The sequence below is a fragment of the Phaethon aethereus genome (assembly GCF_964289735.1).
Source record: "Phaethon aethereus genome assembly, chromosome: 3".
Classification (NCBI taxonomy): domain Eukaryota; kingdom Metazoa; phylum Chordata; class Aves; order Phaethontiformes; family Phaethontidae; genus Phaethon; species Phaethon aethereus.
The window spans coordinates 28944423-28969609 of NC_138576.1; the positions used below are offsets into that span (position 1 = coordinate 28944423).

The 25187-nt window shown below is 41.7% G+C and overlaps 2 protein-coding genes across 2 annotated transcripts; one reads left to right on the top strand and one right to left on the bottom strand.

Moving 5' to 3' along the window:
- Positions 1-887: 887 nt before the first annotated feature.
- On the top strand, positions 888-8724 carry BAG2 (BAG cochaperone 2; the record flags this gene model as incomplete). The annotated part of the gene is made up of 3 exons (XM_081997866.1): positions 888-1212; positions 7190-7299; positions 8324-8724. The coding sequence occupies exons 1-3, from the start codon at positions 1052-1054 to the stop codon at positions 8722-8724; spliced, it is 672 nt and encodes a 223-aa protein (XP_081853992.1). The 5' UTR covers positions 888-1051.
- Positions 8725-14750: 6026 nt separating this feature from the next.
- On the bottom strand, positions 14751-24756 carry RAB23 (RAB23, member RAS oncogene family; the record flags this gene model as incomplete). Its single annotated transcript, XM_081997101.1, has 6 exons — positions 14751-14909; positions 15757-15849; positions 17158-17240; positions 18756-18912; positions 23740-23825; positions 24602-24756. The coding sequence occupies 6 exons, from the start codon at positions 24754-24756 to the stop codon at positions 14770-14772; spliced, it is 714 nt and encodes a 237-aa protein (XP_081853227.1). The 3' UTR covers positions 14751-14769.
- Between the last annotated feature and the right edge of the window lie 431 nt (positions 24757-25187).

Genomic DNA, 25187 nt, shown 5'->3' on the forward strand with positions numbered 1-25187 from the left:
CTTTTCTCTCCCCCCAAAAAGGCTTCTGGATTTTTAAAGCTTTTCTTGTTTTCCCCGTCCCATTTCTTGTGGTTTTGGATGTTTTGGCTTTGTCACTCACTTTTTGAATAGCTTTCTAATAAAAATAAGGGGAGGGGGCGATGTTCTTGCTTTCTATGATGAAAAAGCAAACCAATGAACCAACCCTACAGAGTCACAGAACCATTAAGGTTGGAAAAAAAACTTTAAGATCATCAAGTCCAACCATCAACCCAACACCACCATGCCCACTAAACCATGTCCTGAAATGCCACGTCCACACGTTTTTTGAACACTTCCAGTGATGGTGATTCCACCACCTCCCTGGGCAGCCTGTTCCAATGCCTGACCACTCTCTCAGGAAAGAAATTTTTCCTAATATCCAATCTAAACCTCCCCTGGCGCAACTTGAGGCCATTTCCTCTCGTCCTAGTGCTGGTTACTTGGGCGAAGAATGGTTCTGAAGGCAAATCCTCCGACGAACCACCTCAAACGAGGCAAATACAGATATTGCAAACCTCGTTACTCCGCCCTTACCTCCTGGTTTAGTAACAGGCAGGGCTCACGCTGCTTTTGTCACGAAGGGGACAGGGGCAGCGCGGGGTCTCCCTGTGCCCCTGACAGCTCTCGGAGAGCCGCGGCGTGGCCGCCTTGGGTGGGGTGCGTGGAGCCGGGCGCCGCGCCCGGACACCCGCGTGGGACGGGACACCGAGGTGCCACCGACGTGCCGCTAAAAACAGGAAACGCTTTTGTCCCACAGCGGGTTTAATCCCCGCCCATGACCCAGCTGGACTCCCCGGGCCGAGCCGGGCGAGGCGAGGCCAGGCGGCCCGGCACGGCCAGCGCTGCGTGAGGCGGCGCCCGCGGGGCCGCGGCCCGGCGCGGAGGCGGGGTGGCCGCGGGGGCAGGCGGCGGGGCGGGCTCCTTCTTTGGCCATGAGCGAGGTGCCGGCATTCGGCCGCCGCCGCCGCCTGCGGGACGCGGGGAGGGAGCGGCCGCAGCGAGGATCCGCCGCCGGCAGCAGGCGGGTGCTATGGCCCAGGCCAAGATCAGCGCCAAAGCCAGCGAGGGGGCGCAGCAGCAGCAGCAGCAGCAGCAGTCCGGCGGGCAGCTCCGAGGCCGCTTCTACCGCTCTACCTCCATGGCGGACCGCTCCAGCCGCCTGCTCGAGAACCTGGACCAGCTGGAGCTCAGGTGGGGACCCCGGAGGGCGGCAGCACCGCCGCGGTCGGGCAGGGCCGGGCTGGGCCGGGCCGGGCCGGGCCGGGCCGGCGGAGGGTGGTGAAGCCGGGGCCGGGCGCTGCGGGGCGCGGGGAGCCGCCTCGCCCCGAGCCGGTGGCTCCTCGCCTTGGCCCGGCGGCGGGCGCGGGGCCTTCCCCGGCGGGGCGGGCGGGGAGCGGCGCTGGGGTGAGGCTTCCTGAGGTGAGCGAGGGAAAAAGGGTCTCCCTTCGCCGGGGGCAGGTTTAACACCGGCCGCTGCTGCTCCAAGGTGAAATCGCCTGGAAATACGCGAAAATAGGAAGACGTGTGTGCATGTAGGAAAACGGACGTTTTTCGGAGAAAGCGCAAAAGGCACGGCAGTGCCACGGCCGCACGGGCTCCCGCGTGGGCCGGGCAGGTGTTTTAGGGGAGGGTGCAGAAAACGGGAGGATAAAATGTGGCGTCGTTCGGGCTCTCGCAAGCCTTTAAGCCGCAGTGGTGACTGCCGGCGCGTGAGGCGTCGCGTCTCCCAGACCCCCCTTTGCGTTTACGGGCTCGGCCGTGGGTGCTCTTGTCGCCCATGTTGATGCCCACCTGCCCTCCGAAGTGTAATACAGCACGTAACTGCGACGCGAAGGGCATTGCGCTCTGCCGCTTGGGCGTAACTGCGAACACAGTGTGCGTTTCACCGTGGGCGCCAGGACGCGTCCTGTCTTCTGCTGCTTGACGTTCCCCAAGTGATCCCACTTGGGTTTGGTTCCCCCCGCGCCCCGTTCGGCCGCGTGAGAGACGATTCCTTGCCTTTAATCATCCTCCTCATCCTCTCAGCTCTGCCTAATTACACAGCGCCCTTCCCGCGGTGGATGGATGCGCGGGGTGCCGTGGGTGTTCCACTGATTCACCTCCCGCCGGTACTGTTTCAACACGCCCTTTCCTTCATTACAGCTGCATATTGATCAGCGGCTTTCACAGAACCACCCAGAATGTTTCTAGGACTTTCCTGTAATTAAAAGAGCTCTGTGGGATACAGGCGTTGCGTTTTCCCCTTTCTGCCTGCGTTACATTGCATTATTCAAGAGTGGACTTTACGTGCTGTTATATTAGCCTTTCGCTTAGCTCGATTAAATCTCCTTGAAGTCCCTCGCAGACTTCTCCGAATTTGACTAAACAAAATCACTGTCTGCAAACACGTCTCGCTGCTCTCATCCAGGTCTAGCGCGTGAATCTGTAATTACGAAATGAGCAGCAGAATATGCAAAAATGTGTTTTAAGTTTGCTGAGCGACTCTGAAACAAAGCAGGCACCTTGGTTAACCAGAAACTAAACCCTGAATTAAACTTCCCAGTTTGCTGTGGGTCTTTCAAACAGGCATAGCTCTAAAAGCGGAGCAGTTACAAAAAAAAGAGTCCAACTACTTTGATTAAAGTCACTCAGGCCTTTTTTTTTTCTTCCATGCACAGCTAATCAACATGCCTCATTTTAAAGTTATTTGAACGATGAGAGGAAGAGCTTCCACGCTTCTTCCTTCTCCAGCCGGTTTAGTTTAACTACAGACCCTCGAGATATTGCTTGTAAATATAATAAGTGAAAATTTGTCAAAGTGAGCTACGGCCTGTAATTAAACCCCTCGACAATCCTCAGTTCTCGAGTTGCTTAAGGTCAGCCGAACCGCGAGGCCACCCTCATCCCTTTGGAAGTGCCCTGCTTTGAACAGCCTTCCCTTTTCTCCCTTCCTTTCCACCGCAAGAGCTGCTTTTCTGACATGAACGGGGTGTTTTTGTACCTCCCTGCTAGGTGTTTGCAGAGGGACTTTCTTCTGTAGGGAATGTGAGTGGGAAAGGGGGATTAATTTGGCTGCCCGGGAGTGAGCCCCCCGGAAGGGGCGGCAAGGGGGCAGGTGGCACGTTTGTCCCTTGTCAGGGCTTGGACCTTCCTGGTGCCCTGACTGCTGGTGAATGCCTGGACGCCTCGGGGGCAGCTGGAAGTGGGACCAGGGTCTCTCTTTATGAGTCACCGTGTTCCGGTGATCCTCTTAAGGGAACACGCAGTCCTAGGTGTCACGATACATAAGTCAGACTTCTGGTTGTTTGTTTTTTTAAATCTTTATTTTTTTACACTTTTCCTTCTGTTCTCCTTCGGAACAACCGCTTTCCCCCACCATTCATTTGTATGTTCGCGGGACCGCTCACCTGAGAACGGAAACTCAGTTTAAGCGGCCGAGGGTGTCGGGGTGACACTCCTGGCTTCGTCTCTGTCCGGTGAGCTCAGATGCGTTTCAGGAAAAAAGCTGCACCGTCTTCAGATATTTCGTATTTCCTTTGAAAACTTCTCTGCAGCTCCAGCGTGCAAGCTTTAAGAGCAAGTTAAGTCAGTCAGTAGCTTAAAGGACGGAGTTATTGCAGCTGTCATAAGAAAGCGGGTATCGAGTTTCCCATCTGGAAACAAAAGCACAGGCTGGTCCACCTGTTCGGCGGGGGAATGCTCTGCTCATCTCAATGGTATGTAGGAAAGAAAGGCGCTGTGCGGCTAATCGCTCTCGGACCGGGGAAAATCAGAAGGAAGGAATGTTTTTTTTAGTCTTAGGTAATGGTTGTAACATTTAGTTGATGTTCAGAGCGACAAATACACTCCAAGGGAAAACATGATTGGGTGTTTTCATCTGTTCGAAAAAGACCGTGCTGCTGCATCCAGATAACTGGTCATAAATACGAGTATTTTGTGTTCTCTTTTCTTTGCCTGCTATTCTTTGGTTGGTTGCTTTCTTTGAGACTTGGACTGTTCCCACCCTTTTCCACGGCAGACACCTCTGCTAAAGGTTTATCTTTTCCAATCTTTTTTGTGTGTCCCCCACCCCAAGAAAACAAAGATTTACACAAACCTGTGAAGTTAAAGCGTGTTTTAAGGAAAGAAGCCGCGAGAGCTGGCTGCGAGGGGTGGGCCTGGCACTCCCGCAGCGAGGAAGGAGAGAAAGGTGTGTGCAGTCCCTGCCGGGGCTGGGGTCTCTCCCTGGGGGCCCGGAGGAGACGGCGAGACCCAGCCCAGCGCGGGGGCAGCTGGCTGGAGGCCTCACTCCAGGCCGGGGCGGCGAAACAGGGTGAGGCTGTGGTGGGCATCTCGCCTTGATAAAGCCCCCCAGCATCTTCTCTGGAGCACTTTTCCTGAGGCCGGTGCGAGTGGTTTCCTTGGTTTTCGGTCGGTTGGTTGGTGGTTCCCCTAGAGCGCTGTTCTGAAATGATCCTACCCCCTTTTTTTGACCTCTGTGCGACCCAGGTCCCGAGCAGCTGGCCCTCTGCTCCGCTGTCCCGCCTTTCTCCAGCCATTTCCCCCATTCCGGGGCGCAGCCCCCGCTGGCTGGCTGCTGAGGGGCTTCCTCGGCTGCCAGCACGCTGTGTTACCCCTCTGTGCCTCCACCCTGCCCTCGGGAGCTCTCGGAAAGCCGCGGAGTTTAATTTTTAGGGTTATTTAGTCCCATCGCGTTGCTCATAGTTGGTCAAGATGGAAGTCTCTCGAAGGGATAGCAGAAGGGTGGGAGAGTCCTGGCGTGCTGTCCCCTTGCCCCGGCGGCAGGAGCCAATGTGCGTCCGTAACGTGCCGTGACGCCGCGCCAGGGTAGGGGCTCGTTCTCATTGCCGTTTATGGAAGCAAATACACTCAAGAAATTAAAATCCCTTTGGATTTTACTTGTGTGGCCCTCTGCATAGCAGTTGAGAGGGTTTAAAATAATTCCCAAGAAGCAATTACTGCAAATAAAATAGTTCTCAAGATTTGGTTATATGACTTTCTGTAAAATAATGTCAATGAAAGCTCTAGTTGGTAAAGTATGGTGGGGTTTTTTTTTCAGTATACAATCATTAATTCTGATAACTTGGCTTTTAGGTCCTACCTTGCATACCAGTAGCGCTTTTGGAAGCAGTGATGTTTTAGGCACTCTCTTTTGAACTGTACCAATTCAGGATCCATCTCTGCAATGCAGTTTTTCCACATTCTTCTTAGGACCCAGCAAATCCTGTGGAAATCACAGATTGATCCATCCACTGAAGGCAGACCTTTAGTTTTTAAATTAGCTTTTTTTAAATCAGTTTTTTATCAGTACAATGATAGATTGAATCTGATTTAAAAACCCTATTAACACTGAAATTCTACACTTCCACATTTTGGTTTTAAGCTTTCCACTGACCAGAATGCATTTTTTAAATTGTGAAAATACTAGTTTTTAAAAAAGGCATGGTGAGGCATTTATGAAAATATTGCTAGACTTCCTAAATTATAAAGCACAGACATCTGAAGTATGAAATGACTCCACCTGCCTCATTGCTCTAACCAGTCCAAAATAATAATTAAAAGTATTTGCTCTTGGCAAGAATTTGCATTGCGTTAACTTTTCTCCCTCCTTCTCAGAATGAACATTAAAGGCAAGGCCCGAAGCTTGTGCTTTCACTGACTAAATTAGGCTAAATATTTTGTAAAACAGAACCATTTCATGGGCAGGCTGCATGTGAACTGTGACTATTTATATCCTCAGATGCTCCCGTTCTTCTGCCTTCTTTCGCCCTCTTTTCTCTTGCTGCTGTTCTGAAGTCACCTGCCCTCATCCAGCCTCTGAGGAAGGAGCAGCAGCTCCACACCTATCTCGGGAGATAAGCCCTTATCTAGAGAAGCAGCGATGAGCCACCACCGTCTCGGGGCTGCATCCAGTGATGTCGAAGAGCACAGAGCACCTGAGAGACTTAACGTTGTGGTTTGTTTCCCCCTTTTCTGGCCTGGTTTAATAAACATTTCAGGATAGATGGATCCCCCTCCTGCTTACAGCAGCTAGACCTCCCGGGCTGCGCGTTGAAAGCATCTGAAACTGTCAGCCGGCTTCATGTGATGTTCTGCTTTTCTGTGGGGTCTGGGAATGCAGAGTTGATGCTTTTTGGCACAACTCTTGCAGCCACTTGCAGCTTGGCAAGCCGTCTACGAGCCGCTACCCTCAAGCCTCCAGGGCGAAGCCAAGGGAGGGGGATGTTTCCCTCTTGTCCCCGGTCTCCAAAGTAGACAGTTCACAGATGTGCTCTTCCAGGTGCCTCGGCTGAATGCAAAAGCCCTCTCCCTAAAACCATGGCGGGGAATAAGACATGAGTTAAGGAACTAGACTCGCGTTTCTCATGTACGGCATTTTCACGTTGCCCGTGGCCAGATGGGCCTGTACCTTGTGCCACGGGGAGGAGGACAGACTATGGGCATGCAACTGCGCAGCTTACTGAGACCGAACGGTTACCGGGGAGAGCAGTTTCTGATGGGCTTTCCCCTCGCCCTCACTGCGTCACGCGCGAGTTTCAGCACAGGGGACAGGACTGCAGTGGGGGTCCTGTTTTGGGAGGAACGCAGTTTCCTGCTTCCCTGCAAGCCCAGAAATAGGAGCTGCTCCCATAGAAGCTTCCTCCCTGTGTGAAGCACAGCGAGCGTGGCTCCACGGAAAACACCAGTGACCGTGGGGCAGGTAATCCAGCATCTCCGGATGACCAAGGCACACCACTCAGCAGGGAAGCCCTGGTCACCTTAATTAAAGTGTGTGAGCTTTGTCCCTCTCTTCTGTTTTTCTCCTTCGTTGAAAGGGGTTGTTCGGCTATAAGGTGGCATTCGAGTTCTCCAGAGAGTTTGTTGCTTGGCAGGTGGGTTGTCGGGGTTTTGCGCCGCTGGCCTGGGGGACAGTGTAAAATAAAAGACTTAAGTCTGATGAAATTACTGTGGGTTTGGGTTTTTTCCCCCTCCATTTGTTTGTTTTTTAAAATTATATTGAGTCTTGAAAAGTGAAGTTAAGATATGGGAGAAAGTAATGAAATTGGAGAGTCTGGCTCGTGAATAATTAAGAACTGACTGTACTTCTTAAGCTGAATTGGAAAAAAAAAAAAAAAGCAGTTCTTGGCAGCTCTATAGGTGAGCAGCTATTTTATTATTTAAATATTTTGTTCTGTTCAACCACATTCAGGGTAGAGGCTTTCCGTGACGCAGCATCTGCTATGGAGCAAGAGAAAGAAACCCTGCTCGAAATGATCCACAATATACAGAACAGCCAGGACATGAGGCACATCAGCGAAGGTGAGAAGCTGCTTTGCCATCCCCTCCCAGCTGTCTGCAAGGCAAACCAGCCCATGCCTTAGGGAGCGGCTCCGTTCGGTCCCTTGCTGCTGGTAAAGGTACGGGTGCTGGAGCCAGCCGAGGTTACTGGGAGCCCCCCATTTCTTGGCTGCCTAAATTCACATAGCGTTCAGCTGCATGGTCTCCCGTGTCACTGCTGTGTATGTGAAAGTCTATGCTCGATTCACCGATTTATTTTCAAAATCAGGGTTAATACAGCTCAGCTGAGAGAGAGAAGTTGATGGCGATGGTTAAATAATAGTTGAAAAAACAGCACTTCAATGGCTTTGACTACTGGACAGGCAGGAGTGCTACGAAGTGTACGGCCTGCAAGAACCTGATGATTAAGGTCATTGTCATGGTTGCATGATATATGGCTTTAAATATATTCCCCGAATCTATCTGTGTTCTATTAGGTGCTTTAAATTACTGGTTTATTGGCTCTTGTCAAATGTCAAATATGTTCTGTCCCTATTTTAGCAAAAAAGTAACTAAGTTTTCAGAAAACAGAAAACCTGTTTTTTCATGGCCCCTCATTGCATCCGGTAGTCAGAAATCAGTTTTCTCTTTATGGCACTCTGGGCTACCATCTAAATTTTTCCCTCACAGCGGCACAGAAAGTCCTTAATGTGCCTGTTCTGTTAACGAATTATGTTTCCTGATAATAGCGTATGCTTGGCTTTAATGTGACACAGCCAAGCATGTGCCAGCAGCAGAAAAGCATTGCTTGCATTTTTAGTAAAGCTTAATGCCTCATTTCAAACCAGAAGACGCTACATTCTGTGAGATAAACAGGACTCAGGCAAGTGCAAAAAAACTTGTTTCTTGCCCCTAGAAATCTTGTTGTCATTTATTTAAAAAAAAAAAAAACAACCAACCACCCTTGTTTATTGCAAAGTTGTAGCCATTTGATTGTCTTGATTATCTTATTTGCACAGGAAAGCATTAGCCTGTAACCTAGAATACTTTCTTGGGTTTGGTTTAGGTGAGAGAGAAGAACTTAATTTGACTGCTAATCGTCTGATGGGCCGAACCCTCACTGTGGAGGTTTCTGTAGAAACCATCCGTAACGCCCAGCAGCAGGAATCCCTACTGCATGCCACGAAGATGATTGATGAAATCGTCAATAAACTTCTAGATGACTTGGAAGACGCCAAAATCCGCTTAATGTCGCTTTATGGTGCGTGCACATCTGATGTGCCAGCAGGACCCATCGATCAGAAATTTCAGTCTGTGGTAATCGGCTGTGCCATTGAGGATCAGAAGAAAATCAAAAGGCGGCTAGAGACTCTGCTCAGAAACTTAGAAAATTCGGAAAAGTCAATCACTTTGTTGGAGCATCAGAAATCATCTGTTCGACAGTCTTGCAACAGCAAACAGGATTAAACTACCTTCCTGGCTGCTTCTGGCAAATGGCAGGATGAGCAAATCTCCACGAAAAGCACATGGAAGCGAAGAAAAAAAGATTCTCTGTACAAGCACGCGCATATATACGCATGCACGCTCACCAAAGTATCTTTGATTGCAAGGTGCGAGCATTTAATGGGTTTTGGTAGCATTGGCGTTTTCTTTTGGCAATAAAGAATGCTATCAGGAGTTCTCCAGTAGAGTCGATGCCGCTCTACTGCAAATTGTAATTGTGCTTCTGCTGAACTGTCAGAAACCGTCAAAGTCTAGCCTTTCTTCCATTCTCTGGGGTTTGTGTTTTTTTTAAACTAAAGCTGTTTTGTCATATAGTGAGTTTTCAGCTTTTCTGTGCTGTATACATTGTGTGCAAACTAGACTTCTGGGGAAAAAAGACAAATCATGGCAATAAATCAAACACGTTATTAAACTGTATAATGTATTTTCGTAAACAACAACCTGTCCTGCTCATTAGCATTTATCATAAGCAGATCATGGTCCTTTCAAGAGACAGACACCTCCAATTTGTAGCAGAGACCGCAGAAATGACTTATGTTGACCTAAGGTGCTGGCTTATTTGTAAAATTTCTGCTTGTTTGCTTTCTACTTTCCTAAATCCTGGGTCATCTGACCCACAGGTCTTGTCCTGTGCTTTAAGATTGCATACTGACACGCCCCATCCACCAAAGATCCCAACAATCTAATTGTAAAACCAGTAATATTGTCCTTAAAGTTTCTTTCACACAGTCCTACCTGTGTCAAAGCTCCTGTTTTCTCATGGTCTTCACATTTCACTGTAGTTCAGCATTTCCCTGACCTAAAACTGTGCAACCATAAAAATGTGAGTTCTCTCCCACTTTAAGATTTTTTTCTTCCCTAAAACATTGCTAATTAATCCTTACTGGGGAGAGGTGTTAAGCAAGCAAATTGGTTTTCTGCGTGCAAAACTCCTATCAAGTGGAAGCAGGAGCATGTTACTTCCCAGATTCCTGAGCTACCTGGGTAAAGAGGCAGACCCAGATGCTGCAAGTTCTGTTTTACTAAAAAGAAAAAAAGATTATTTTTTTTTTTTAAATCAGTGACTATTTACCTATTTCTTTTCAGAAAATGCATCAGGCCTCTCTGTTAGATTAGCAGTATTTCAATGCCACGTCCACTGTCTACAAACATTGACTTAAACCTCATCACTATATGAGCCAGAACAGAATGCGTATGTTGTACATGAAGGCTGTGGTGGAGAAACCAGAGGCAGGAGGTCAGAAGCGGCATTTTGATTAGATGGGGGTGCCTGCGCTCGTTCCTTTGAGGGTGTCCTCGTGCATGGTCTTGGATCCCAACTGTTTGCAACACCACGGGCTAGAATGGGGCACAGAGAGGTTCCTGAGCAGACTCGGGGTGCACAGCTATAGGCTTACAGCAATTTTTTTGCGATTTAGTGCAACTGAGAGTTTTAATATAATCACAAAAGTAGCAACCTGTGTCAGACCAAACAGTAAGCAAATAAACACATTTAAGTTAAGTTGCATGATACAACTAATGTCACTTACAAGAAAACAGCAGAATTAATTTGCAGGGATTTTACAGGAATGGCATACACAGAATATTCAGTTTTAAACATTTATTTTTCCACTCAAGGATTTAGCCCAAGTTACGGTGGCTTTTTGTTTTTCCCTAAAAATATATTACATTTACTTGAGATCACAGCGGTGATAAAAAGAGTTACGTACATTTTCTGTTTTAACCATTGAGATTCACTTGACCTTGCAAATACGAGTAAGTAAAGTCAGTCATTCATTGGTAATGATGCATCTTTCTCCTCACAATGAGAGCGGTATTTCTTCTGGTCCAGGTTAATTTTTACTTTTTTGACCAAGTTTAGTCAGTTCTGCTAAGCCACATTTATCTCCGTTAAAAGAAGAAAGAACACTCACTCCACAAATTAGTTATTGGGATTACCCTTCTACTAGAAACCTGAGAATGAGTCTGGTTCAGAACTAGGACTCACCTGGCTTTGAGATGACTCGTCTAGAACACTTCTTTGACATGCAACTGTCTGAAAGTTTCTCTTACTGTATTATAGCACCTTTCATCTTAAATCTGAGCATTGCTGCATTTTTTTCTTCTGTAATTTTGATCACCTCTTGGGATGCCATATTTAACAGAAGTATTCTCTGGTTTATCTACAATTAGTGTTCAGGTACTGCTACTTCAGCCAAAGGTCTATGATTACATTTAGAAAAGCGGGACTGATTTCCCACAAGAGGGTTCTGCAGTGCAAATAATTAATTCTATTTTTAACTGGTAGCTACCAACTCGAATAGATGAATTAACAGATTCAAAGCACACGTTCACCAAGCATTATGCACGTGCCCCTGCAGAACCTCCAGGCAGCACGATGTGTTCAGCTGCTTAATTCCATTTAGTATGACACATATCTACAGAAGCGACGCAAAGGAAAACTACGTCAGATATGCTGTAGCTCAGTAACAGGAGAGGAAAAAAAAAAAAACACCCCCACAAATTTTAGTGAAGCATAAAAAAATTAAACAGGAAATCAGACTGACAGTACAGTAATTCAGGCATTTTGACTCAAAAAGGTAAGCACTGCCTTAAACACTGAAAATAAGAAAGCTCCAGAATTGTCTTCAGTGGAATATTTAATTAACTTTTTTTTTTAAATGAACCACACACACACGAGCACAAAAATCTTCATGTGATCAGTCTTACAACTTTCAGATTTGTTATTTCCAGTTGGAAATACATCCCTAGCGTTACCGCTTCGCACCAAATGATGCCCCACTTACTGGGGGAACACCCATTCACTGAATGGATACAACACAGGAGTGACAGACGCTTTAGCGTCATGTTCTTTAGTGAAGGCTTATTTCACCAAGGCATTAACAATTACTGAAGTTTTCTACTAGTGGTAGCATTATCAGCCGAAAGAAGAGAATTTTGGCAAGATTCAGGTAATACATCCAATGAGCTATTCAGGAGATATTAACAGATAAAACAGGAGTGCAGTTAGCTTAGTTGCACAGAACAGAACTTCGTGTCTTGTAGGAACATCTGCTGCTCCTAATCCAGAATGCTGATCTGCCACGGGTGTGACAGAGCTACACCCCCTTCCACCACGCAGTCACACAGATGCACAGAGAAGGGCATTTTTATTACCAGCTCTGCACCTGTAGGTTCTGGTTAACTAAAACATAGAGTAATTTAATGAGAATGCTTTGAGTGGAGAATGGGGCGATGCTTACAATAAAAACTATTCAGAAGGGACAATGCGAGTGCCAACATTTCGGCGCGTCTCTTCATCCAAAAGGCAAAATTTACTGCTGCTGAAGAGTGATGAGCATATCGAGGGATTCCTGCAGTACCCAGGTCATCCGGTTTACATCTACACACTAACCCCAGTAAAAGAAAAAATAATTTTTCAAGCAGCGTACATGCAGAGCACTCTCCAGAAAAATGCTCATTTGGACAGTCTCCATCTCAGTCGTACTGGAGAACAAGCACTGCAAAGTCACAACAAAGAGCAAGCCACTTCAGATTTAAGGTGGGAATGAAATGAGAACTCACTGTTACCCAACGCTGCAAACATATATTCCTATATTAAAATGTAGCTGTACTAAATTTCAACATATCCTAAATTTAGAAAGTCTGTCAAGTCTCCACCTATGAAAATTTCTACTGAGTTTTCAGTCCTTAACAGTGGTTTATAATGACAGATCCCAAATACAAATGGCTTATGTAACAGTAACAACGTCTACAGTGTAACACGTTAAGAGTACAAATGGTCATTATACGTAATAAAGACTTATTTTTCAGTACTCTGTACAAAGTCAAACAAGGCAAAAAAGATGTTTCAGACACTTTGCAGTTTTGTTTCTTTTTCAAGAAAAATTAATAAAAAACGTGAAACCGGCAGACAGACAACAAAATGTGCAAGTTTCCATATTAAAAAGTTGTCAAAACTCTTCAGGAGTACACTCTCTCCTACACCCTGAAGTTGTAAAGTGGCCCCATGACATACAATAGTTAAGTCTTACCCTAAGTACCTTCCTTCTTAAATTGGTACGACAGACAGGACCTGACTCCATTTATACACACACACAGTGATTAAATGCACTTGTTAAAAACCAAAGGCCTTTATCCGAGTGAAAGTACAGGAAACATTACGGTGAAGGACACACAGTTTTGCTGCAATAGCAAAGGGGATTGAGCGCCTTGAAGGCTGCCATCCTGCCAGCAACAGGAGATGCTCCAACAGCTTGTCAAAGCAACAGCGGTACTCGGTAGAAAGTCTAATACAGTAAACATAAAATACAGAGTTCAGAGATCTTTAGTGTTTATGCATAATTTGCCACCCACTTCTCTCCCTGCAGACAGTGGGAAGAAGAGTACATTTCAGTTTTCATACTCATTGACTTAGAAACAAAGTCAGTCAAAGCTCCCTACATGAATTCACACAGTGAAAAGTCCTTCCTCCAAAAATACACAGGATCACTCGACTCATTTTCATTCTCAAACACCATTTTAAAAAAAACTATTAAAACTCTGAATTTTTTTAAGCAGCATATTTTGCATTTGTCACTGGCAGGTTTGTTGTAGAAATCCTACAAAGTTAAAATTGTATCATACCATACAAAACCATGTAAACAAAATGGATATTTTTTTAAAAGGCATGCATGCTCTTGAAGAGGATTAAAAAGTGTTTATTTTTGGTAAATAAAAGATATCTTGCTTAGCATTTTTAAAAGCACCTTGGTGATTTAGGAGCCTAAGTCCAAATAACTTCAATTTAGATTTGGGCTCGTAAACATCTAAATTCCGTACAATTACTTCAGCACTTTGCAAATTTTTTGCCATGTCTGTGATCTTGCAGAATTAGATTTTCTGTAACCAGCAGCTAACTTTGAATCTGCGACAACATTCAGGAATATCTCATTAACGTAATTCAGTCATCACCTGCATTTTTTTTGGACCCTCCATAACTAAAGTTTATGATATTTATGAACATCTTTTTCCAGAGAAGTATTTTGTTACACCACTTTGCAAGTTCCTTTTTCATAGACAACACAGGATACAACAATCAAATCTGAACAGGAATATGATTATATTGTATGTCCCTTCTGAAAAGGTATTCGTGTCAAAGACTGTGTTATTTGTTCCACCTGTTAAGACTGAGAAAACAAACTTACAATAACATCTGTAGCACAGCGTTAGGTAAAAAGAAGGAGCATTTTTGGCACCATACATTTTTAAATCTAAGCTTTTAGGCCCAAAGTATAGCAAGTTAAACGTACACAGTGGCAGCTGGGAATGCCTCATCTGAAATGCAACATTTTTAAAGGAAATTTTTTTTGGAAGATGCTATTTTATAGTCATTAGCTGATCTTCAAGTAACGTATACATGGGAATTCAGCCTAAATATTCATACCAAACGTTTACATATGTAACTTAGCACTCATCTATAGAATACAAGTATATTGCACCAACAGAACTGCCAGAATCCATATTACTATAGCCAGGCAGGCATCGCAGTGTGTTCTTTTTGCTCTTCGTTTACCTTCTCACTGTCCTGACTAACCAATTCTAACATTTCCTTTGAAATTGAGTTGCAAGGTTGCTACTTTACCTTGGGCCATAGCGTTAATGGTCTGTACCTATACTTGTACGTGTTATCCTTACGTTAAATGTGCTTTGCAATTCAGCAATACCTAGTTCATAGCTCTGTAAATAATTCCTTGAAAAAGGAGAAGCTTGCCTAATATTTTTTTACAAGGTGAGCGGGGCAGCCACGGTTCTGTGTTTTGCCACCAGGTGTCTCACTCCACACACCAAAATAACACTGCACCAGCAAGTTTAGATAAATCCACCCTCCATCAAGGATCCCATAGGCACAAGATTTGCTAAAGCACTGGTAAAAATACCTCTACAGCTGGATTTATTCTGTATTCAATTGCAAAACTTCATCCAATTGACTGGGTTGGGTTTTTTTTTTTTCCCCCCTCAAAAAGTGGACTAAGGTATGCTGCAGTTGCTAAAAGGACTTCTGTTTTTCTTGGTCCTCTGTTTGTTTGGTCTAAGGTTGATGACATCTCCACCATTAAGAGTGCTAGAATTCTGGTTGCAGTGACTTCCACCAGCTGTATTAAAAACACCTACAGAAATTAAAGACAAGAAAAGTATTTGTATTTCTTTACTTCCTGCAGTAGAATACATTAACACTTAAGACACAACACTTACTAAGGCATAGTAGTGCACCTCAAATGCATACTCCAGTTTTTAAAGGCTTTATCTATTTCTGGGTCAATTTTGCAGCTAAATTTGAAGCGGAGCCAGTTGGAATTACTAGCCAGGTAGTATTTAAAGCTGGTGTACAACATCTACGTAATTGAAGGGTGCTCATCTGCGTGTGTGTACGCTACTAATTGCATGGTAACAAAGTGATGGTTAGTTGAGTAATATAATAAAAGAAAAACATGACAATTTTAAAGTTAGAAACTTTGCTGAGATAAAGGCAAGGAAAAAGCCTAAATAAAAAGGGAGTGCTTTAAGGAAAATAAATGACTCAGAAATACTTTAAAGAAGGACTACAGAAGTTCAGTGTTCCCTTACAAAAGGCAGTTTACAAAGACCTTCTTATTACATGCCAGATTCTTTCACCGTCTCTTGTGAATCTGCACCAGGATGAGTAACACTAACACTAATTACATTAAAAAACCCCAACAAGCATCCTTTCTCAAGTCCTTACACAATGCTTGTTCAAACAAATTTAATACAAGGGACACTTGCCAGACATTACCTAGAAACTTTAGTACATCAGTTTGATAATATTGTAACTTTAGAGAGTCACAAAGTTGTTTTACAGGAGACAATATCCTACAACAGGAAGGTAGTAATTAGACCCTGATTCACCTTGTATTAACTCCATAAGGAAACAGATGAGACCATAAGCTTTGATGGCACAAAATACTGTCTTATGTTTTTTTATTACAGTATACATACCAATCTTGTTACTGCTTGTATGTACTAGTTCTGGATCTTCAGCTGTCTGTTGCTTGAGCCTTTGAAGATATTTATCAGCCAAATACTTAAAAACTGGAACGTTAAAAAGAAAAAAGGTTCATCAGAGTATGCTTAGAAATAATCTTCACATCAATAATAATACCTTTGTATCAAAATTCTGCATGGTGACAGAAGTGCATTTGACACCACAGGTTTAGCACGTTCTGGTAAGTGATTCTTTCTCGGCAGGCCTGTATACCTGAGCAGAATCCAAATTAATCCAAAGTCGACCCAGGTCTTAAAGAGTTTGCAGTACTAGGGTCTTGCACAGCAGACAGAAACATCTCAATATGCCTGTAATAAAGCTGGTAGGTACATATTGCCAAATGTTCCAATTCATGCAACTTGTAACTTTTAAAAATTGTGTAGGAATTTAATATATATTTTTTTTGCAAGAAAGTCCTACAATAATAGCAGTCATGTAAAATAAGGCTAATAATAAAACTTGGCAGCAACATTCTTATGTTATTAGTTATTAACTAATGCTACCCTCATTTGTATTGGGATATAAAAAAATCTACCTAGGATTCTGAAAAAACCTACAACTATAGGAGAATTTTCAGAACCTGCATCTGTTACGATTATTTACATTTGTAACCAATAACTCATGTACAGATGATAAAGAAACTTTTTACATTTTGTCTTGTAGATTCCCCCCCCCCAAGGTGAATGTCGTTAACAGAGGAGAAACAATTAGTTCACTATTAAGTTTTCCTGACTGAACAAAAAAATAAATTATCAGAGACTGTAATTCATGACTACTCAAACTTATCCCACAAAAGATACTGACTGAATTTTGTAACAGTACTCTTATGAAATTAAATACATACATTAAAAAGTGATACTTGGGAACTAGTAAAATATCACCAGTAGAACAAAAGGCTGCCAAGAGACCAAATCTTTTAATGTACTTTATACTTAAATATAACTAAACTATGAATGATTGTTTATATCAATTATTTATTAATGATTAACAATTACAAAATAATCTGTCCAACAATTTGTATATTGCAGTAATTGAACTACTACCTACAATTTTTTTAAAAGCTCAGTGCTTACTGACAGTCATTAGGACTAAGCAGCCTTAACACACTAGCACTTCTAAATATTGAAGCTATGCACTGTTGTGGAAGAAAAAGGAAAGATGTACACAAAGAAACAGCCCTAACACCCCGATATCAAGTAATTCTAGATATGTTTAAAGCATGCTGCTAAGAAACATAAAAAGAATTGCCAACAGCATGCAGCAACATGGGAAGTAACAGATCAGCTCCAAACTAGAGACGTACAGTGCTACACAGCAGAGCGCAGGGCAGACACCTACTCTGCTGTATCTCCTACCTTCGGTCACGTTTAGGTCTTCCTTCACAGATGCCCGGTAGAACCTTAATTTTAGCTTTTTTGCCAGTGCTTCTGCCTCTTCACTGCACAACAGAAGAAGACTTCGTAAATAGTAATTTCTATTATTTGTCAGCATTTATTCTTACAGACAAAATGCTTCATGGCAAGTTAAACACGGCAGAGTGGGCTAAGAAACTCAGTCAGTCAAAAAATAACCCAATCCTTAACTTCTTTACAATCTCCACTATGACAAGAATGTATTTTACATGCAGTTTCTTTATGACCAAAAGCAATTGCTTTTCAGTATTTATTGACTTAATTGACTAAAATTTCTCAAGGATTTGAAGACAGATGTCAGTGAAACCTAAAGGAAGGAGGCTGTAATTAGCAGCACTAGAATCAGAACAATTACCACTGCAAAGTCAAAACAATAACAAAAAGGTAATCCTTAAGTATATTTTAATGAAGCAGTAGACCATGCAATCAGATGAGTGCAGAGATGAAATCAAGAATTACTTTTTTCTATGAAGTGAAAGAGAACTTGTGCTAAATTCTAAGCAAAAGTTGAGGAAACTTAGGAAAATTTCACCACGGGAAATCACGTCATTAGAAGGATGAAGTTACTGAGGCAGACAGAGTATTCTGAGAACAAAACCTAACTGACATACCATGAATAATGGAGGAGCTCAATTACAATTTTGCCTTTCTTTTGAAAATCCTCAGTATTCTTTGCAAAGGGAGTAGAAGCTGATTTATGCCATCAATGATCGCAAACAGAGAAGAAAGCAAGCCAGTGCAAGAAACAACAAAAAGAAGAAAAAATTTAAATCTCTCCGGAAGATGGTAGAGATAGTGGAGAATGACCAACTTCATCATGCAATATTTTCTACATGATATGCTGTGGTAAATAAATGTTATCATTTATTAAGCTGATTTTATGTCAAGAATGAAATTGGTCATATATGCAAAGGCAGAAGGAACTGACAGTAAAATCTGTAAAGAAAACTATAGTGAAGGATCAGCACCATGCAGTTTGAAGAGTATTAACAGATACAGATTTCTATAGAGTTATAATGTTTTGATAAAAATGAGCAATAAAAAAAATTAAAGCGAAGCAAAGAATATTAAGATACTTTTTTAAACAACCTGTTTAATACTTCGTCATTTTAGCAAACATTCACTAGCCACACCAGACAATGTAACTTCACCAGTGCACAGCACAGTTTAACAGCAACTGTAAGCTTTAACAAGAGAGAAATTTTACACTTTTAGCATTTCTGATTTAAGAAAAACAGAAAAAAAAAAAAAAAATCATACCATGGCATAACCAAACTCTTCATGCTATTTTTTTGGCTGATACTTCAGAAGAAAGCACGAAACGAACAGAAAGCTTGGCAAACACATCTGCCCAGGTAACTACATCTGTGCTGGAACACCTGCCACCTGCACTTTGAGGTCACATTTTGATGTAGGGCATAGGTTTGACAACCTAGATATCCTAAGTTTTCACCAGAAACTCTCAGAGATTTTTTTTAAAGAAACATGTGTATATGGGAGGCATATTGTGTTCTTTAAAAACAGTTAGATAAAACTCCTACTTCTTTATACAAGAGTCATCAAGAAGATCAATCTTATTCTGTACAAGAACTGTGGGAATGTCTCCAACTTCAGTCACAACTTTTTCCTTCCAGGTAGGGATTGCTTTAAAGGACTCTCTGTCAGTAGTAGAAAACACAAGAACACAAGCCTGGGCTCCTAAAAATACACAAACCAATTACAAATACAAATAAATACAAATCAACCAATCAACATTAAAACCAAAAAGAATCATATATAATGTATTTCAAGTTTCTCCCATGAAAGTGAACTTCACCACCAGCTTGTGCCAAACCAATGGTCATGAGTTACCTAGATGAAAACAGATTGCCGTATTATTTTGATCATTATGCCCATTGTTCATGATGGCTATGGGTCTGTTACCTTTCAAGCTACTTCCAGCATGGTGCATGTATGCAGCGGAAAACAGGAGAGGGTGTGGAAAGGCTGGAAAAAGGGCATGGGAGGTTTACTTATTGCTCACTGTTTTCCAGACAGATCAATGGAGGCCAGAAGACAAGTATTTTTCCGCAGGCAGTATCTGTAAAGCACACTTCACATTATTCTTCGTGCTACAGTAATTTGGATTTTTAAAAGCAGAAAACTTAAAAGTTTTCAGAGAAAGTTGTGATTATTTCAGGTAAATTGTTTAGTAGCTTTCAGGAGAAAGTAAGTGTATTTCTCTTTCATACTCATTCTATCACAGCACTATGATAAATTACCCAAAATGTTTTGTACCATTTTTGTTATGGTTTTGTAACAGCCTTAGCAAACAATAGTTAAAACCCATGGATACCAAGAAGGTACTTCCTTTAGTGAGTGGCCTTTTGACTGTTGAGTAGCCCTCTGTTATCCTCAAGAAACTACTTTTCCTTGCACATAAACACATGGAGAAACACTTCATTATTTATGTGCCTTTAATACATTTGACATTTAGTAAGAGAATGTAAAAGGAATAGATAGGTGGTGTCTTTAATGTCTTAAAGACTCCAGTGTTATCTTGTGGTGAATATCCCAATCTAATTACAAATAGCATGAAAAACTGTTTCATCAGTATTAATTTTCTTTTGTCTACAAGCTTCACCAAGCATCCCCCATTCCCATATTCTGCTTGGTTTTGTATTTCTTTCACACAAAGCACTTGAGTTCTTTTATTAGGTTTCCTTCTATTTACCTTTTCAAAGCCAAGTTCAGTCTATCTTTACGTAAGTTCTCCTACGCTCTTTAGCATTCTTTCCCAGGCCATTAAGACCCTTCTGATACGGTTTTATACAGAATAATAAGAACTGTCCTCAGAATTTCAAATCACGCTTTACCAATAAAACAGTAGCAATGCAGTCTTCCACAATTTTCCCTATTACTTATGTTCTAAAATTTTGTTTTTCCTAATGTCCATACCGTATTCTTATATATGCAATTCTTCTGATGCAATTCCACTTAGAAGCCTGTGAGACAGGTACAAAATTAATTATTCTTTCTAGGAGAGTTACTTTACATTTGTCAATGCTAAATTTAACCCATTGTCTTACAGTCTGGCTTAATAAAGCTTCTCAAGTTCTTTGCTCTACTAGAGATGAGAATGTGTATTAAAAGACTGTCGCCATCTATAAACATCATCTTGTTCAGTTTTAAGACTAAGAAACCCATTATGAAGTTTCCACTCTAAGGCACTTTCACTTGATCTCTGTCCTTCCACCTATTCCTTCTGTATGATAAAACACAGAGATAACATGGTAATGGTAAGTTTAGAGGGAAAAGTCCTAGCATGTGGTAGGCAAAAAGGGGTTGACTTACAACATCAGACCTCCTTATTCTATTTAGATACAATACATGTAGAATGCAGTGGACAGGGACAGTAAAAATAACTCAGCTTGACCATACTGCTTTTTAAAGAGAATTACATGATAGGCTCTAATTAGGAATCAAACTGAAATATTTTTGACCTTCAGGATTCTGAAATTTAAAGGTTCTTACCAGGAAATTAACAAACAAGAGTAAATAAAAGTGTTTTTCCTCACCAAGAGATATATCTGTGTATCAACAATGACAAATTTTATACAAATACTTGATACATAATTGTGTATTTCTAAACATCTGCTGAAGGTTTTGACCACTGGATTGTAAGAAGTATCAGCATTTACTAATCCAGTAAACCTGCAAAATGCTTATTTAAGAAGAGAGTAACAAAAGGAGTATTCTTCTCATGCTCAATTCAAAACAAAATCAGACCTGATCTTTCTGAAAGCATGCTTCAGTATAGTGAAGAAGTTAGCATGGCAACAGAGTTCACCAGAAGATGATGCAGGTCAGAGATCTTATTAGGTCAATTATTTTCATCTTCTAAGAATATTGCTAAATACTCAACATTTTTATTGAGAACATAAAAAAAAAATCTAAGAAATTATAATGTTCATGTAGGAGCTCTAAGGAGAAAAAATAAGAAAAAAAGACAAAAACTAGGATTTAGGCATTGAAACACCTTTCTGTAAGCAGTGACTGACAGTATTCAAGAGAGTCAGTAACATTATTATCTCACTCATCCACTCCAAATGGAGTCATACACCACCTCTGTCATACAACAGACTGTGTACAACAACAAACATCTGCAGCAAAGGCACAGGATACTGTCAGACAGGAGCACAACAGCTAAAGCCAGCATGTTCTCAATGAGTATTTTAAATCAAAGTTCTTTTGCGAGAAGCTGTTTCGTAAAGCTACTTTAAAATACTGAAGAAAAGGACACAATTTGTGTGCAATTACTGCTTTGATAACCCCTGTATCTTTATCTTAAAAAGATTCCAACTGGCTGCAGTCACTGGTATGATATTCATACCTAGACCAATTCAGAAAAAAACCTAAGAAAGTAGTGCTAGCATCTCTACTCAACTGAAGTAGAGCATAAGCTTGTCAGCTAGGTAGGTCTCAAAGACCCTCAGCAGACTACCCCATCCTCATAGACTCCGTAACTGTGTTTTCTCCTTTTATAATGGTACAAACCCTATGTAATAGAAAACCTGTAAAGAGATTCCTTGCCATGAGTGGACTCACACAGGGCTTTATATCTGGCACCTATTCATTTCACTCTCCTGTTCTTTGCATCAGCTTTTTCAGGCTATGACAAAACCCCTATGTTGCCTATAAAATTGATGGTGGCTCCTTCAACCTTAAACTGAGATAAAATGCAAGGTCATTTTATTATATTATCATGATATTTATGACAAAATCACCCAGAAGTTCTTGTTTACTGTTGATGGTCTAACTGCTGTGGATCCCAGCTGTCTTTAACAGGCTTAGCAGGGTGTAAGGTCTCACTAATAGTAACCAAAAGAGGGCTGCCTTGTTCCAAATTGGGACCAGGAGAGTCTTGCAGCCCACCCTTTATCACAGTTACTACAGCTGAAAGTGCTTGACAAGCGCAAGCTAGAGCAATGCTATGAAGGCTAGAGAAATATGAAGTCTAACTATTGTGTAACAAAATGAGGAGCTTGAGAATGTGACTAATCGGCAACTGAGTCCGAGCAACTGACTAATGAGCACTATGTCTGTTTTCCATCAAAAACCTAACAAGGGTCTACTCAAGACACCAGTGGCAGCAGATGGAAGAGTATGCAAGCACGAAGAAGTGATCAATTACTGCCTTGAAACATCTGTAACATGGACATAACACATGGTGCTGCTACAGGTGTCATACACAACAGACACCTGTGTATGTGCTTAGCATATGAATGAAGTACCTAGCCAATTAAAAAATGCGTGACCTCCATTGGACAGAAATTGGTAAGAAGATGCATGATACAACATAAAAAAAGAAATTATGAATACATACAGAGCTTCCTTCAACTCTCTGAATTTAGTTTAATGGACTCCTTGCATTGTCTGATCATGGGCAAGTGGCTACACTGGCTGCACATACTCGCCTGTACATAGAAAAACCACACAACAAGTTTTGTCAGCGACAATATTTCATGATACTCAAGATATGTGGGAAGTGAGGCTAGTAAGTGTACTTTAAAGGGACACTCCATATTTTAGCTTATCAGTCCCAGTAATTAGGAGAAAAAGTTAGGCTTGGAATAACTGAGGAGAGCAAAGCACACAAGAGAACTGAAGGCCAGGAGAGTAAAAAGGAAACTCCAAGAGAACAAGTACTACCTTCTAAAATTCATATGTTCAACTTGTCAGCTCTAAAATAACAGAATGATCTATTTTCACACAAGGATAAGAAATAGGACAAGAAAGATCTTTCTCTGAAGAAACGGTAATCAGTTAGAGGTGACAACCACAAACACTACAAAAACCACCACCCTGTTAGTTGACAAAACCAATCATGAAATACAAAAAAGTCAGAGGACTGTAGCACCCTGAAACAGCACAGCATTACTATTATTTCATCTCTAAATGAGATATTTTTTCTAAGATTTTACACCATAGTGATATGTTTTCCCCAGCCATCAGGTAATTAGTTTGACAAGAACTGAATCATGGAATCTTTGCAAAGTCATTCATATCTCTGATGTTAAAAAAAAAGAAGGAAAGCTTTCCACAATCATCGTTAAATCAGATGCAAAGAAAGCCTAAGTATGCAATTTGTAACTGGCTAAATAGATAACCTACCTTTATATGACTGAATAATATAGCTTCTATTTTTTGAAGTAAATACGCTTTCTATATTACTCTGTTGCATTAACGTGTTCAAGGCAGTCTGTACTAGCAAGAGAACTGTGCCTAGTAAACTGTCTTTCTAGGATGACTGGTGGATTTTTTTTTTTTCCCTTGGATTAATTTCTAAATGCCTCAGCCGTAGTTTTTGGAATGTTTACAAATACATGTCTTACAGAAGTAAGAAAACACTTTTAGAGGGGAAAAACACAATTTTGCATTTGATTGCCTGAATGGCTACATTCTGTGCAGTTTCTGTCACATTTTGTTCCAACCCAACAACCCCAAAACCCAACAAATGCCAAATAACAAACATGGTATTTTCACCTCTGTAGTAGGCCTTGGTTATGGCATCAAATTCTTCCTGACCCGCAGTGTCCCACAACATTAGCCTGACATCTTCATCATTAACTCTGAAATATACAACATGATTTTGTAATCAATACAACAAACGAGCAATTCAAAATAACTGACATGCAAATACTTCTATGTCTACAATATAAGAGTAAATCAGTTCAAATTTAACTTCATTTAACTATAATGTAACTTAATATTGATAATGGTTCACCTCTGTAACATGCTATGGCAGTAGTCTCTCAATTACATTACATGCTCTTCCCTGACAATCCATGTGACATTTCCTCCTCTTCATTTCCCTCTATCAGGAAAAATAATATAGACTTCATAACAAATCTTAGGTGTCTGAATAATATTCCCTTTGTCTTTTTAATCAGCTTACAAAATTTATAGAATTTTCTTACTTCTCAAACATAATTCCCTGCTTATATTAGATAAAGAGGCTAAATATCTATTTAATTATTTTTTCCACAGTCATTTTAATCTATATTGGCTAAAAAACTTGTGTAATCATTTTATCATAAGCACTTCCACTTCCTCCACATTAAAAAAAAAAAAAAAATCAACAGGTGGTAGAATACAAAGGAAACTTGTCAAAAAGGTTAGTACGACAGAGGTTCCAAGTTTTGTTTTGCTTTTGATTTATAACTCTACACCTTGTACAGAAAATATAGTGATATAATTTTATCCCACTGGGCAAGAGAGAAAACAACTCCCTTTACTGCGCTTTGGAGACAGCAGGCCTTGTTTCAAGCCTTTGTACATCTTAGGATTACAACAGAAATAGAGGGAAAGGTAAAAATCAATAGTATGGCATCTGTTTCATACATACTGGATTTGTCTTTCCAGGAAATCTACACCAATAGTTTTCTTGTAGTCTTTTGTAAAAATCCCCTTGCAATACCGCTGAATCATACTGGACTTTCCAACAGCTCCATTTCCTACTACCACCACCTTGATGGCCACCTCCATATCTTCTTCCAACATCTCTGCAGCCCAAGTGACTCTCTAGCTTATTCAGGGAACTACCGATTCTGTAAACAAAGTAAATAGCTATGTTCATAAAAACCGCTGTGAATAGAAAGCGAGAGGAAATATGATCACACATAGGATTCACAAAGACTGTACTATTTACTTTCAGCTCTGCCACAGACTTTGATTTGCCACTTATTAATTGGAAATTAACATAACTGTTAATATAACTAATTAATACAACTGTTTGCAAAAAATATCCCTGCACTGTACGAATGTATTGTCCTATGTTGATTACGTTCCTGAAGCTCCGCTGCTAACACACAGAGGACGCTCAGCTGATCGGCCTAGCGCATAGTGTGAGTCTGAAGTACGGCAACTTCTAACTTCAGCCACTGTCCTCTCGTAGCCAGTTCAGATACCATCACCCATCACTGACACTCTGA